This window comes from Phyllostomus discolor, chromosome 1 (assembly GCF_004126475.2).
Source record: "Phyllostomus discolor isolate MPI-MPIP mPhyDis1 chromosome 1, mPhyDis1.pri.v3, whole genome shotgun sequence".
In the NCBI taxonomy this organism is placed as follows: Eukaryota; Metazoa; Chordata; class Mammalia; order Chiroptera; family Phyllostomidae; genus Phyllostomus; species Phyllostomus discolor.
The window spans coordinates 199,115,676-199,128,389 of record NC_040903.2 but is presented as its reverse complement, the minus strand read 5'-3'; the positions used below and the strand labels follow the sequence as shown (position 1 = coordinate 199,128,389).

The following is a 12,714-nucleotide window of genomic DNA, read 5'->3' as shown; positions in this document are numbered from 1 at the left end:
CTGTGTGGCCTTGGACAAATGGCTTCATCTCTTGAGGCCCAGGGTTCCCACTGGTGACATGGGGATAATAATGACGACTCCCTTGTGGGGCTGTTATAAGGACTAACACATAAACATGTGTAATGCACTTTAAAATTATCTAACACAACATAAGTGTGTAAAAAATCTTAACTGATATTATTATACATCAGTGGTTGTTAATCTCTGAGAGTCTCAGGAAACTGGCACTTCTCCAAAAGCATGCACTTCATCGAACGGGGTTCATCCACAACATCTGGAGAGTCCTGGGCTCCAAACCTCACATTAGGAAACTGCAGAGCGGAGGGGGTGAACACACAATGTGGTACACGGATGAAGTATTATAGAACTGGACACCTGAAATCCGTATAAGGGTATTAACCAATGTTACCCCCAAATTCAATAAAAGTTAAAAAAAAGAAAAGAAACAGTGGAGTGGCCCTACTCAGGAGATGATGTCCCCACCCACCCCCACCTCCATATGGAGACACACTCCCATCTCTTCCAGCCCCAGATTCTGGGGTTACAAGGCTTCTCCCCCCTACCTTGTGCTGCCTGCCTCCCAGGCCAGTCACAGACCTCACTGCGTGCCCTGCCCTGTCTCCCAGCACACACACTCTGATGCCAAATGCACAAACACCCTGGGCTTGACCGCTCAGCCCGTTCAGCCTGGCTGCCTCCTTGCCCTCTCCCAGTCTCCCCAGCACCGCATTTGCATTCAGCGCTGGTCTGAGGCTCGGAGACTGATAGCACGGGGCTGAGGCTGTTACAGCCCACTGGAAGATGCCTCACACACCGAGAGGTAAACTCTTTGCTGAGGCTTAATTACGCACAGATGTTGCGATGGGGCGCCAGTGTGCGAGAGCAATCTATCTCCAGTTTTAAGAGCCGAACTGAATTTGCAGCACAGAATCTGCTTCCCACTTGTTATTTGTTTAGGCAAAATTAAGTACTCAGGAGCCTTACCTCTACCCTTGTCTTAGGAGTGGTGTGCGGGTTTTAAGAAGCGGGAGGTCAAATTGTTACATTAATTTTTTTACCCATTTGGCACCCGCATTTCAAAATTTTGTGTTATTATTATTATTACATGTCTTGGTCTGGCAGATGCTAGTTGGCCCCAGCCAGGGGACAATTTTGCTGTTTCCATGGGAACGGTGGAGGAGATGGTTCTGTTTGTCTGGCTCATAGTTCTAGCTCTGAAGAGCACCCCTGCCGTGCAAGAGGCAACAGAATGTCCTCAGACGGGTACCCGAGTCGAAGTCAGCAAATGTGGGCTGCAGCCCGAGCACCTCCACTCTGACTGCACGTACAGAATGGGACGGCGGTTGTTGCAAGGATTTGATGTCCTCGTACCTGCACAGCGCTCACTGCAGCAAAAGGAACATCCGGTGAATACTGCCTATTCCCTGATATAACCAACACTTCTCATAAGCCCACTCTGAGCTCCGTATCCCGGGTGGCTTTAAGTACGTCCCCTTGGGCATCCACAGACACACAGATAAGCAAGTCTCTGCCACAGCGTGACCAGCCTGTATTGTAGCATATGTGTGTGTCTGTCTCCAGGCAGGAGCCAACCACTTCATCTACACGCGCCCCAGCTCCTAGCACAGCACAGGCTCAGGAAATGCTCGAGAAATGTGGGATAAAAAACGAAAGACACAGGATATGCAAGTGGATGCTTATTTTAGACTCTACAGCATCAGACAATTAGTTAATATTATTACCTGTCTGAGAGCCAGGCTCTGTGAGCTGGTGATGGGAACTTCAAGGCTGGGGCAGTGTTACCAGACCCAGTCCACACATCTGGGTGTACAGACCCTCCGGGCCCCTCTATCATGGCAGCTGAGCAGAAGCCAGGCAAGCAGACTCGGGCCGCGGAGACAGACCTGACTCCCAGCTCACTCGAAGAGCTCACTGCTGCCAGGGGCTCCACCTCCCTCCAGAAGCAACGTGTCACAGCACTGCACTGATCACCCCAGTCGTGGCTTTTCTTCTCATCAGCCAAACTTTGTGATTCTTAGGATTGATTCCTAGGTGGCCAGTGTAGACACTCCCTCGGTCTCCCCACCTCTGTTAATCAATCCGGATAGCAGAAGTAGAAACACTACCTCCATTTCCCACGATGTCTTCTAAGCCACATGAACACCTCAGTCCAGAGCAAGAGACCTTCCCACTCAATGTCCCGAGATGCCCTCCCCAAGAGGGGTGGGTGCTTCTTGACAGCCCTGGAAAAGCTCTTAACCACTTTCCAATTCCCCTCCCACATTCTCCAGATGTCCTGAGTCAAGAGAGACGGGCTGATCCCTTCTGAGAATTGACAGCCAACCTCTCTATATAGACTACACAGGGCCACCGGGCCCCAACCCCTGCACCATGAAGAGGTGCCGCCGGGTAAATGGATACAAAGCCCGCAAAGGACAAACTGCGTTAGAACAGCAGTGTTGACGTACATCTCATTCCAACCCCCATGAGCCCTGTGGGGGGTCATCTGGACAGCCCCCGGAGACCAGCGCCAGTGCCAACTCCTCAGCAGAGCCTTCCTGCCCTCGTCGGCCGTGGGCGTCCCTTCTTCTGAACCGTTGGAGCTCTCGCCAGCAGGACCTGTCACCAGGCTGCAACCGTGTACGGTCTGTTTCCCACAACAAGCGTCTTCTATCACATAGGCAGTTCTACTGTAATACTCGAAAACACAGATTTGTTCCCGTGCTAGTGACAAGTTAGGGAACAAGTCGATCATAGTGCCAATTTTGCACTTACTAATGTGTGCTACCACCCACAACAAATGCCACGCGAACACAGAAAGCTGCGCCCAGCTGAGCCACACCCCCCAGGAAAACACAACACACACGTATCTCAGACACCTCCCCGTGTGATGTGGGCCACCCCCACACACACCTGGTGTCACAACTCCCTGTCCCATTGCAGGCGGCCCTCCTCCCACCACCTCACGGTAACTCGCAAGTGGCTCCTCTTCTGAGGCCCGCTTCGCAAGCCGATGTCAAGGTGAAGTGCCACGTGTCCTGGCGTCTCATGTATTGCATAACTATTTAATGTGTGCAAAACTATGCTACCACTTCTATCAGATTCCTATCTCGTTTCACTTTCTGTGTCACTGGTGATGTTCTGAGTGTTTTAAGCATAACCTGTTTTCCCCATGAACCCAGTGGTTTCTGTTGAGTGACTTTGCATGCTGTGGATATTTCTAAGGACACACACGTTTGTTTTGGCAGAACTGACTGTACAGTAAATGAGCTACTATAATATACATAAAGTATAGGAACAGTGCCATAATAGAGTAGCATTCGCTGTCATCATCATCACCACCATTACCACCATCACCATCACCATCGCACTGTGTTTCATGGAGGCAGAGACTACAGCTTACAGGCCTTTGGGTAGCACTCAGTGTCTTGAAACTGTAAATCACTCAATAAACATCTGTCTGATTGACTGACAGGGCAACAATTACATTTGGTATTTCTCTGTAGTGGTGCCTTCCAGGGCTTCAATGTGCACCCCTCAGGAAGACGTCCCCACTCACGTCCTGCGGGGGTGGGGGGGGGTGCCTGGGGCTGGGATCAGCCCCCCCCCCAGCACTCTCCCACAAGCCACCATGCCCCCATTGCCCTGCCCCCTCCTACCTTTAGGAAGTCAAACTGCTTGAGCATTTGGGCCACCTTCTCCGCATTCCTCCCTTCGTTGAGGAAATCCAGCTCCAAGGGCAGGTTCTTCTTGGCTTCATCCACCAGCCACATGAACTCGAACTCTGGAAACAGCTGCTTGACGGCCAGAAGGAGCATCTGAAATCCACCAAGCACCCCATCCGTCAGCTCACAGCACCCCACCAAAGCACCCTGCCCGCCTGCCTGGGTCTAAATGTTGACGACTCCCCAGACCTCCTCTGGAGTAAGGGTGGGTGGGAAAACTGCTCCCCTGGGGCCCGTCAACGTAATCCAAATCCAAGACAATAAAAAGCCACCAGCCACCAGCAGTAACAACAACTACCACTTGCCGAGTGCTCCCCACATGGCCGGCGCTGGCTCGACACTTTACTGAGTTACTCCACTTCATCTCCACTGCTCTGGGAGGTACACTCTACCATCTCCCCATTTCACAGATGAGGAAGCAGAGGCTCTGCAAGGTTTTCAGATTTTTCTGGCCCATCGAGGAAGCAGAAATAGAATTCACTTGGGCCTGCCCAGCCCCCAGACCCTCGCTCTTAAGCACGTGGCTGAACTGCCTTTGCTGCCCCCTGACCCGGGCTTCGTGGTGCTGCTCCCAGGGGGCTGGAGCGTGCTACCGCACCGGACCTGCGGTTTAGTTCGTGTCTGAGGCCGAGCGGTTGGTACCTCAGCACTTACGTTACTTTCTGTACTTTTTTGTACATCTAAACTATTTTGTGCTAAAAATTAAATTGGAATGAGAAAACAAGGTTAGGTGATACAGGAGAAGTAAGAGATAAGGGATTGGACCACGTGGATGAAAAGCTCGGAATGTTGGCAATTTGGCACCCCCGGGGATTCTTGAGTGAGGGCTGGATAAAAAGGGGGGTTGGGAAGATTTATCTGGCATTTCAGCTGTCAGTTTAATGGTGTGAAATTAAATGTCACTGGCAGAGGACCAGAGTCCAGTGACATCTGCAGAGCACGCTCCGGCCCCTCTGCGGGCAGGGACTCGGCTCTGGGGCTACCTCCCCACCGGAGCTGCGGATCCCAGACGGCCTCACAAGGTCACCAACAATGGCTCTCTAGTGGGTGAGTGAGGCTGGCGCCAGGGCCGTGGGAAAGGTTGCGGCATTCCAGGAGGGAAGCATAGTAGGCAACTCTCCTGCTCTCCGATAAGCCCTCCTGGGGAGACCACCGACCAATCCTCCCAGTCGCTCTTGGTACAGATTATCGTCCAGTTCTCTGAGAATACCCATCTTCGCCCTGGCCAGAGCAGCAGGACACGAGCAAGAACTAAGGAGCCAGGGGCCCACCTGTGCCTTCCCCAACTGTTATGGACCAAGGGCTTGTGTCCCCCTTCCCCAAATTTGTATCTGGAAGCCCTAACCCCAGTGTGACCCCAGTGTTGGGACGTGGGGCCTGTGGGGGGCTAATTAGGTTTAGGTAAGACCATGAAGGTGGGCCCCTGTGATGGGATTAGTGTTCTTACAGGTGGAGAGAGACCAGAGCCCACTCTCTCCCTGCCATGCAAGGACACCAAGAGAAGGCAGCTGTCTACCAGCCAGGGAGAAAGTCCACCCCAGGAACTGAATCGGCTGACACCTTCATCTTGGACTTCCAGCCTCCAGAACCACGAGAAAAAAATGTCGCAGTTTAAGTCACTTAGTCAGTGGCATTTCATTACGGGAGGCCTAGCAGACCAAGACCCTACCCAGTCTATCCAGGAGGATGTACTGGGCCCCACCTAGCTTTTCGCCCTGGTCTGTAATGTTATGCCCGGCACTGTGGTAAGTACAAGTGGTACAAAAGGAATAAAGCCAAAGCAGAGCCATGAACTACAAAAGCACGTACGGTTTTGTTTTTAAACACAAGTTCTAGGCTATGTACCAGACGCCGTTCCAAAATAATCATCACACGGGGTTATTACATTCAATTTCTCTCAAGACTCTTTTCCATTTCACTCGGCTGCAGTCTAATTTCTTTTAAGTCTTGTCTAGTCTTTCACAAGCTACACCTGTGACCTTACGATAATCGATTTGGTTTATGTTTTGTTTCCGTCTGTGTCACGGGCAACTAGAAGGCGGAGGTGGCAGCAGCCAGGCCCAGACTGCAGGTGGCAGACCCAGACACCCGGGCACAGCATCCTCCAGCCGTCACATCTTGTCTCGATGCCCTCGGAGGGCCCTGAGCTGCCACCAAAGAGGAGGCAGAGCTGGTGCACAGGAAACAGGACCCCCCTGCCCGGGCCAGGGCCAGGGGCACACACGTCATCATAGGTGCCTGCATTCCCCTCTGGGCTCAGAGCTCAGGTAAGAATTCTCTTCAGACTTCAGCTCCAGCCTAGATGCCAGCGGTTCTTGCCCAGTAGGGACAAGGGAAGGGGCCACAATGAGGCTGAGTCACTTGTTCAATCAATACTTACGGACCACCTGCTGGGGTCATGACCCTGGGCCAGCTGTGGGTATACACAGGAAGTCACATGCAACCTCATGGGGCCTACACCTGGGGAAGAGGCTTCTGGCTAAACAATAAATCCTCCTCACTCACTATATGGTCACTGTTGTTTGTTAAGTTTTTAATTATCATTAATATCCAAACAGCACTGATCGGCACTTGAAAGATTTTTCTGCTACTCATCCATTATATAGTTATTAATAGTACTATTGGTTATTTTTAATGCCTAATGTCCTTAATCATAAAAGCAGTCAAAGATTTTATTGACTGATATTAACTTCTACTAACTAATCAGTGAAATAATTCATAAACCCCCCCCCCAAACAACGGTGCGGCACTCACAAAGCTCGTTCCCTAAAGCATTCTGTGGGTGGAGGGTGAGTCACTCCCTCGGTTACTTTACTACGAAGGTCAGTTTAAGTGGAGGTCCACGGTTCTTGGCTCTCGAAGAGGGCACCATCCCTGTTACAGGCAGTTGCCAATTTGAAAATTCGGTGCCAGCTCTGAAGCCCAGAAAATGGACATGCTCACATAATTTTGCATGTAACACAGAGGGTTTACCAACTCCCTGGACTTCAAGGCAGTTGCGGGGAGGGGTCCGATTAGGCATTGTCTGGTCCAAGTCTAAAACGGTTTGGACAGCTGCCATTTTAGACTTTTCTTGGCTGAGGAAAGTGAAATAAAATTCGGTTTCACCTTCTGTTTTCATTCATTTCCCTTCTTAAGAGCCTACCCTAGTAGATTCACTTAAGGTTGTTGGTTTTTGTTGTTGGTTTTTTTAACAACAGATGCAATCAACTAAAATAAAACAGGTGTTGTTATCAATTTGACTTTTTGATTTTTCTTCTGAAATGTATCTTCTCCATAAAATTCTCCCAACAGCCAATGTTTTCAGCATTGTCTAGCACATAGTCAATACTCAGCAGATGTTTGCTGAATGTTCATGGGAATAAGTGAGTGAATGAACAAATGAATGAACAAATGACATTTCAAAGGGTTTGTCCTCTCCCCAGAGACAATTATACGTTCACAGGGGTGTTATTCCAATGGATTCAGTTTTTCTGTTTCTGAGCTTTTAGTGGGAAAGAGATTATCACCGAATTTTTGGGAACTATAGTTTTGGAATGCCTGAGAATTCTCTACTTGATTTGGAACCTTATGAATCAATCAAGGTACACTCAACAATTAATACTTCCTTCAAGGTAGAATAATGAAATTATTTTCCTAAAGGGTCATTGGCTCATAGAAGGAAAAATTAATTGTGGGCCATACAGAAATATAATGGAAAACTTAAGAGACACATAAAAACATGATTGCAGCCCTGGCTGCCGTAGCTCAGTGGATTGAGCATGGGCTGCAAACCAAAGCATCGCAGGTTCAATTCCCAGTCAGAGTACATGCCTGGGTTGCAGGCCACGGCCCCCAGCAATCGCACATTGATGTTTCTCTCTCTCTCTTTCTCCCTCACTTCCCTCTCTAAAAATAAATAAATAAAATCTTTTTAAAAACATGGTTGCTATTTATAATAGCAAAAAATTAGAATGATCATTATTTAGTGCCTACTACATGCCAGGTACTGTGCTACAAGGTGCTTTATACATGTGCTCTCATCTCATGCTCTTCTTGCCCATTTTACAAGGAAGGAAACTGGTTCCAGGAGGTAAAGGCACTTCTCAAGGTCACACAGCTTGTCATTTCAAATGCAGGACTTGGACCCAGGTTTGTTTTGGGTTTTTCTTCTTCTTCTTCTTCCTTTATGTAGCCTGTCTCGTGCAATACAATACAGGACGCTACAGTAGGAAGCTTGAGATAAGGCAGAAGGAGAGCTCTGTAAACTGTAAAAATGCAACTGAAAGGCGAGTTCCCATTATCGAGTTATTACAATGTTATAAAAGAAATGATGTTCTATGGAAAACAGCACACTAAATAGAATACCTGCACAGATCCACACTGTAAAAATGGATGTTCGACAAGGATTGAAAATCAATTCAGAACAATGTAAATAACTCGCCATTCACAGGTTTATCTTTCTCTGATAAGTTATTGAAGTGCACACTGTTCAGAAAACAGAATTACAGGGTGAAGAGAAGCTTCCGTGGGGTTGCCTACATTGCTGGGTTTTTAAAAATATATACCTTAACAACTAAAATCAACAGTTGGGTTCTGTGCCAAACACAAACATTACCTAGCTGCCTGCTGCTCAGTCAACACACTCGGGAAAGAAACCAGATGATGGACAGCATGCACGGAAATGTTCAAATAGGTCAAAAACAGGACTGTCACAGGTCTTCATTTTTAGAGGCCCTGGGATGGGCCGGGTGAGATCAAATGGTGGACCAGCATCTGGTGCTCAGGACAGAGTCCCATCCCAACATCGCAGCACACCTCGGCGACAGGTGGTACAGGGAGGGCAGGGTACCTGGCCATGAGCTAGATTCTTTACAGGGTGTTGAGTAAGGGGGTGTTCAGCATCAGACTCAGAAGCTGGAGAGGTAACAGAGAGTGAGTGGCACAGGGTGGTGTCACCACCGGGGACCTGGGGGCTATGATCTTACCACCAGCTCCCCAGCCATCCGAGTCCTACCCCGCTCTCAAACGGTGAGGACGGCAGTGGGGTCCCGTCAGCTGAGCTCCCTGCTGCCCTGAGCTGGCAGGAAATGCTGCAAAGCCAGCCCGCCAGCAGACGGATGGACTCTGCCTTGTCAGTTCACCCCTTCCTGCTGAATCATTGTTCCAATCTCTGGGCCCAATTAGTCTGGCTCTGGACAGCCACTCAAATCAATAAAAGTCCTTGGCCGTGCATCTACAAGTAGAGGTGCCCCAGCTATTAAAGGGACAATATCAGGTGATAATGACAAAGCTGAAAAACACCCTTGGCCGTGCCTTTCTCTGTTGTGCAAAGTCACCAACACCATCAGGTTCGTCAAACACCACTTCCTGAGATTCGGCCTTCGTCTCTCCGCCACCATGCAACAGTCTGTCCCTGAGACTGTCCCCTGCTCTCCCCAAGGGGAGGGCCAGGTTCACAACAGACACAGAACACTAGGGTGGCACATGCTGTTAAGTGCCAACACAAAAGCCATTTCCCCCACCTTCCTGGCTAACAGAACCTCAAATATGTTACGTCTTTCACGTCCTTCAAGGAAGGCAGGCCTTAGCCTGAGAAGGTGAATCATGATTGGCCAACGGGCCAATCAGAGCAGTCTCATCTCTCTGGCAGGGCATGTGTCCTACTTCTGGCCAGTGAAGAATGAAGGGAATGCTACTGCGGGGCTCCTTTTTGATAAGGGGCATGGGGGGAAACAGGACCTCTTTGGCATCTAGATGCCATCTACTCGTGATAGCAGAAACGGCTGCAGCTGACGTGGGACCACGAGGGGCACTACCTTGGAAGGACACGTCAGGATGGCAAAGTGGGAGACAAAAGGAACTGAGGTTGTTAAAAAGCGCGTTGAAGTGCTGGATTAATCAACACTGGAGAAGTCGCCACTACTGCCAGAAGTCTTGAAATGTGAGATAACACAGGTTACTATTATTTGCCCCACTTTTAGCTGCATTCCCTGATACCTGTGGCCAACAACACCCTAACTGATACAATGGTAGTCCCCACCTCCTCACTCTCAAAAGTCTCACTCCTGTAAGACCTTACAGCAGATATGTGTTTGGATTTATAAGCTCACTTCTTCAAACTGCACATATCCAGAGGTTAAGCTTATTAGCCACTCTCTCCTTAGTCTGAATTACTTCCATCAGAGAGCCTTCCTCTCGGGACCACGCTGTGATCAATCCCAGGACTGGAGAGGAGAGATGAAGTCATGGGCAGTGGGAGATAAGGATGAGGGCACACAACACCTGGAAGCTATGGGCGAGGAAGCACCTGAAGGCAAGAATACTGGCCTCACAGCCCCCGTCTGCAAGTTTCCAGTGGCTGAGGTGGCCCTAATACTCCCTAGAAACTGTTCTTCTCCTGCCAAGCATCCCTGAGCACCATTTTAGGGGTTGTCACTCCTAAAAACCAAGGCACCATTTTAGGTCTGGACTCAGGAAAAAAAATACTCATTTCAAATATAAAATAAAGCGAGTCTTCCAGTCAGGCTCTTCTTAGCTTTCCAGCAGAGCACGGTGACCCAGGTAGAATCTTTCCCTCCAGAGACGCAGCTTGGAGAGAAGGCAGGGCCATCTGGTGTCGCTGCTAATACTGATGGTCCACAGAGGTGCTGACTTCAGGCCTCGCTTCCAGCTTCTCTCCTGAAGGCTGTGAGTGCAGGTCCCCGAGCCGCCTCATGCTCCCAGCCCCAGCTCTGCCTCTGGCACCGTGAAGGAGCCACTTTGTATTCTGTACACGGCCACTAGGCTGCACTTCCCAAGCAAAGCATCCGATGCTTATCTCCAGAAGATGCCAAATCTTTATTACTGCTATTATTGCCATTGACCTCACAGCCACCATTACTTAGGGAGCCAGCGAGGCTCTGAGCAGAGAAAACGGGTGTCAGCTGTCCTCCCGCCCAAGCGGGTCCTCACAGCACTGCTGGCCAGAGACAGGTTCCCACCTGATGCAGGAGTGGCTGCTGGGTCTCAGGACAGACACCCAGGGATCCTCCGAGACCCTGGGTCACTCCCAGCAAGGGCCATTCCATTGACACTGATAGGTGCTCCAGAAAATGCAGGTTTCCAGGTGGCTTCCCAGGGCCACTCAGCCACCCTGCTCCCTTTTCCAATGCACACAGCAGCTGTTCCAAACCTTCGCCCCCACTAGAGCCTCCAAAGCCACCTCATATCTCCTCTTTCTCAGCAGATGGTCTTGCCTCCTACTTAAAAGGAAAAAATAGAGGCCATCAGGCTGGTACAATACAGCTGCCCACCTCCCCACCCTGTCCCCCCTGCCCCCCACACTTGTCTTTGCCCGGCCTCCCCACTTCCCTCCAGTCTCAAAACAAAGGCTGGCCAAGGCTGAGGTTTCCACCTGCGTCCCTGCAGCCCAGTCCCTTGAGTCTCCTCCTGGACCACGTCTGTCAGGTCCTTCCTCTCCGGAAGCTGCAGTGCCCTCCCCTGCTGCCGCCATCCCCGTCAGCTACCTGGCCTCTCCCGGTGCTCTGCTCTCACTTCCACCCTCACGCGCCCTCACCACAAAGGGATGGCCTTGAAGAGCGTCCCATGTTAGCTGTCTCCATTCCCTGGGGCTCAGTCCTACCTCACCCGCCTCAACCACTCCCCTCGCTCTTCCCAAGAAATCTAAATAACCAAATCCAAAACACCCTTTTAAGAACTGTACTCACTTTCTCTCCCCTTTGACGACATTGAGCAGTTCTGGCAGACTGTACTTTCCAAAACAGCTGCAACAATATCTCCCATTCTAATGCTCGTCTAGAACCTCGCCATGCCCTCCCCAAGAAGCAGGGTCTTCGACCAAAGGGGCCTGTGTGACTCCTGCTCTCTCCAAAGGAGTAAGGAGGGAGTGACTTACATGACCGCCAAGACGTGGCCATAAACCCGTGACGTGCTTTCCACCTCATTCTCTTAGGACACTCGCTCTGAGAACCTGGCCGCCATGCTGTGAGGAAGGCCACGAGGCCACAGAGCGGCTGGCAGGGAGGAGATCCGAGGCCGTGGCCCACACCCCAGCTGAGCTCCCAGCCAACAGCCAGCACCCACTGGCCAGCCACGTGAGGGAGCCACCCCACGTGCATTCTCCAGGCCCAGTCAAGCTACCCAGCCGGTGGTGCACAAAACAAAGACGAGCGTCTCCACCAAGCTCTGCCAATCACAGATTCATGAGCAAAACACAGGACTGTTGTTCTAAGCCACTACATTCTGAGTGGTTCATGACTCAGCCCTTGATAACAGTGCTCTCTGCTCAAGCCCAGGTTCACTGCTCTGTCCTCCTGGGCGCATTCCCCAAAGGATGACACTCCTCCAGGTTCTTTCCTCACCTCTTTTTTTCACTCTACGTAACTTTGCTACGTGATCTCAGCTACCCCCCCAGGTTCGGCTCCCATGAGTTCCCCTGTTGATAAACCCTAAATCTGCAGGCTGATGGAACTTTCCCAACCCAAAACTCTCGACAGCACTCTCTCACCCGACACTGTTGCTCAATCACCATTTCACTTCGCTCTGAAAGTGAAATCCATTCCAACCCCATTACTCTCATTTAAAAAAAACTACATTTCCCAGGCTCTCTTGCCATCTGGCTGCCTACTAGGTTTGGCCAACGGGCCACGTGGCTGTAACACCGGGGAACAGGAAAAGGTGGAAACCTGCTACCTCAAACAGCATCTGTGGCCAACCTCCAGGTGACACCTGTGACATCTCCCGTCAGGCCAGCTCACCATCATCCCAACTTCTGCCAGGGGCCCCAGCTCCTGGGCTCCAGAATCCGCCTATTCTTTGCCCCTGCACCTTGAGGGTAGCTTCCAACTGTTGAGGATTGTCTCACAACCCGCTGGGTTTCCCAGCAGTTCCACCCCCTGTGAGCCCCGTTTTCTCTTTCAAATTCCCTCTGAAATACCCAGAGCAGTTTCTTTCTTCCCAGCTGGGCTCAGACTGACACATACGGTTAAAGAAATCAAAACTTTTAAGC

At 50.5% G+C, this 12,714-nt stretch overlaps 1 protein-coding gene across 3 annotated transcripts in view; it reads right to left on the bottom strand.

The window, feature by feature from the left end:
• ADCK1 (aarF domain containing kinase 1) overlaps positions 1–12,714 on the bottom strand; it is a 113,787-nt gene that overhangs the window by 32,520 nt on the left and 68,553 nt on the right. For all 3 annotated transcript variants that reach the window (XM_036012757.1, XM_028506803.2, XM_036012761.1), the window contains one exon: positions 3,660–3,818. In XM_036012757.1, the coding sequence (XP_035868650.1) occupies positions 3,660–3,818 (159 nt within the window). The remainder of the gene's footprint in view (positions 1–3,659; positions 3,819–12,714) is intronic.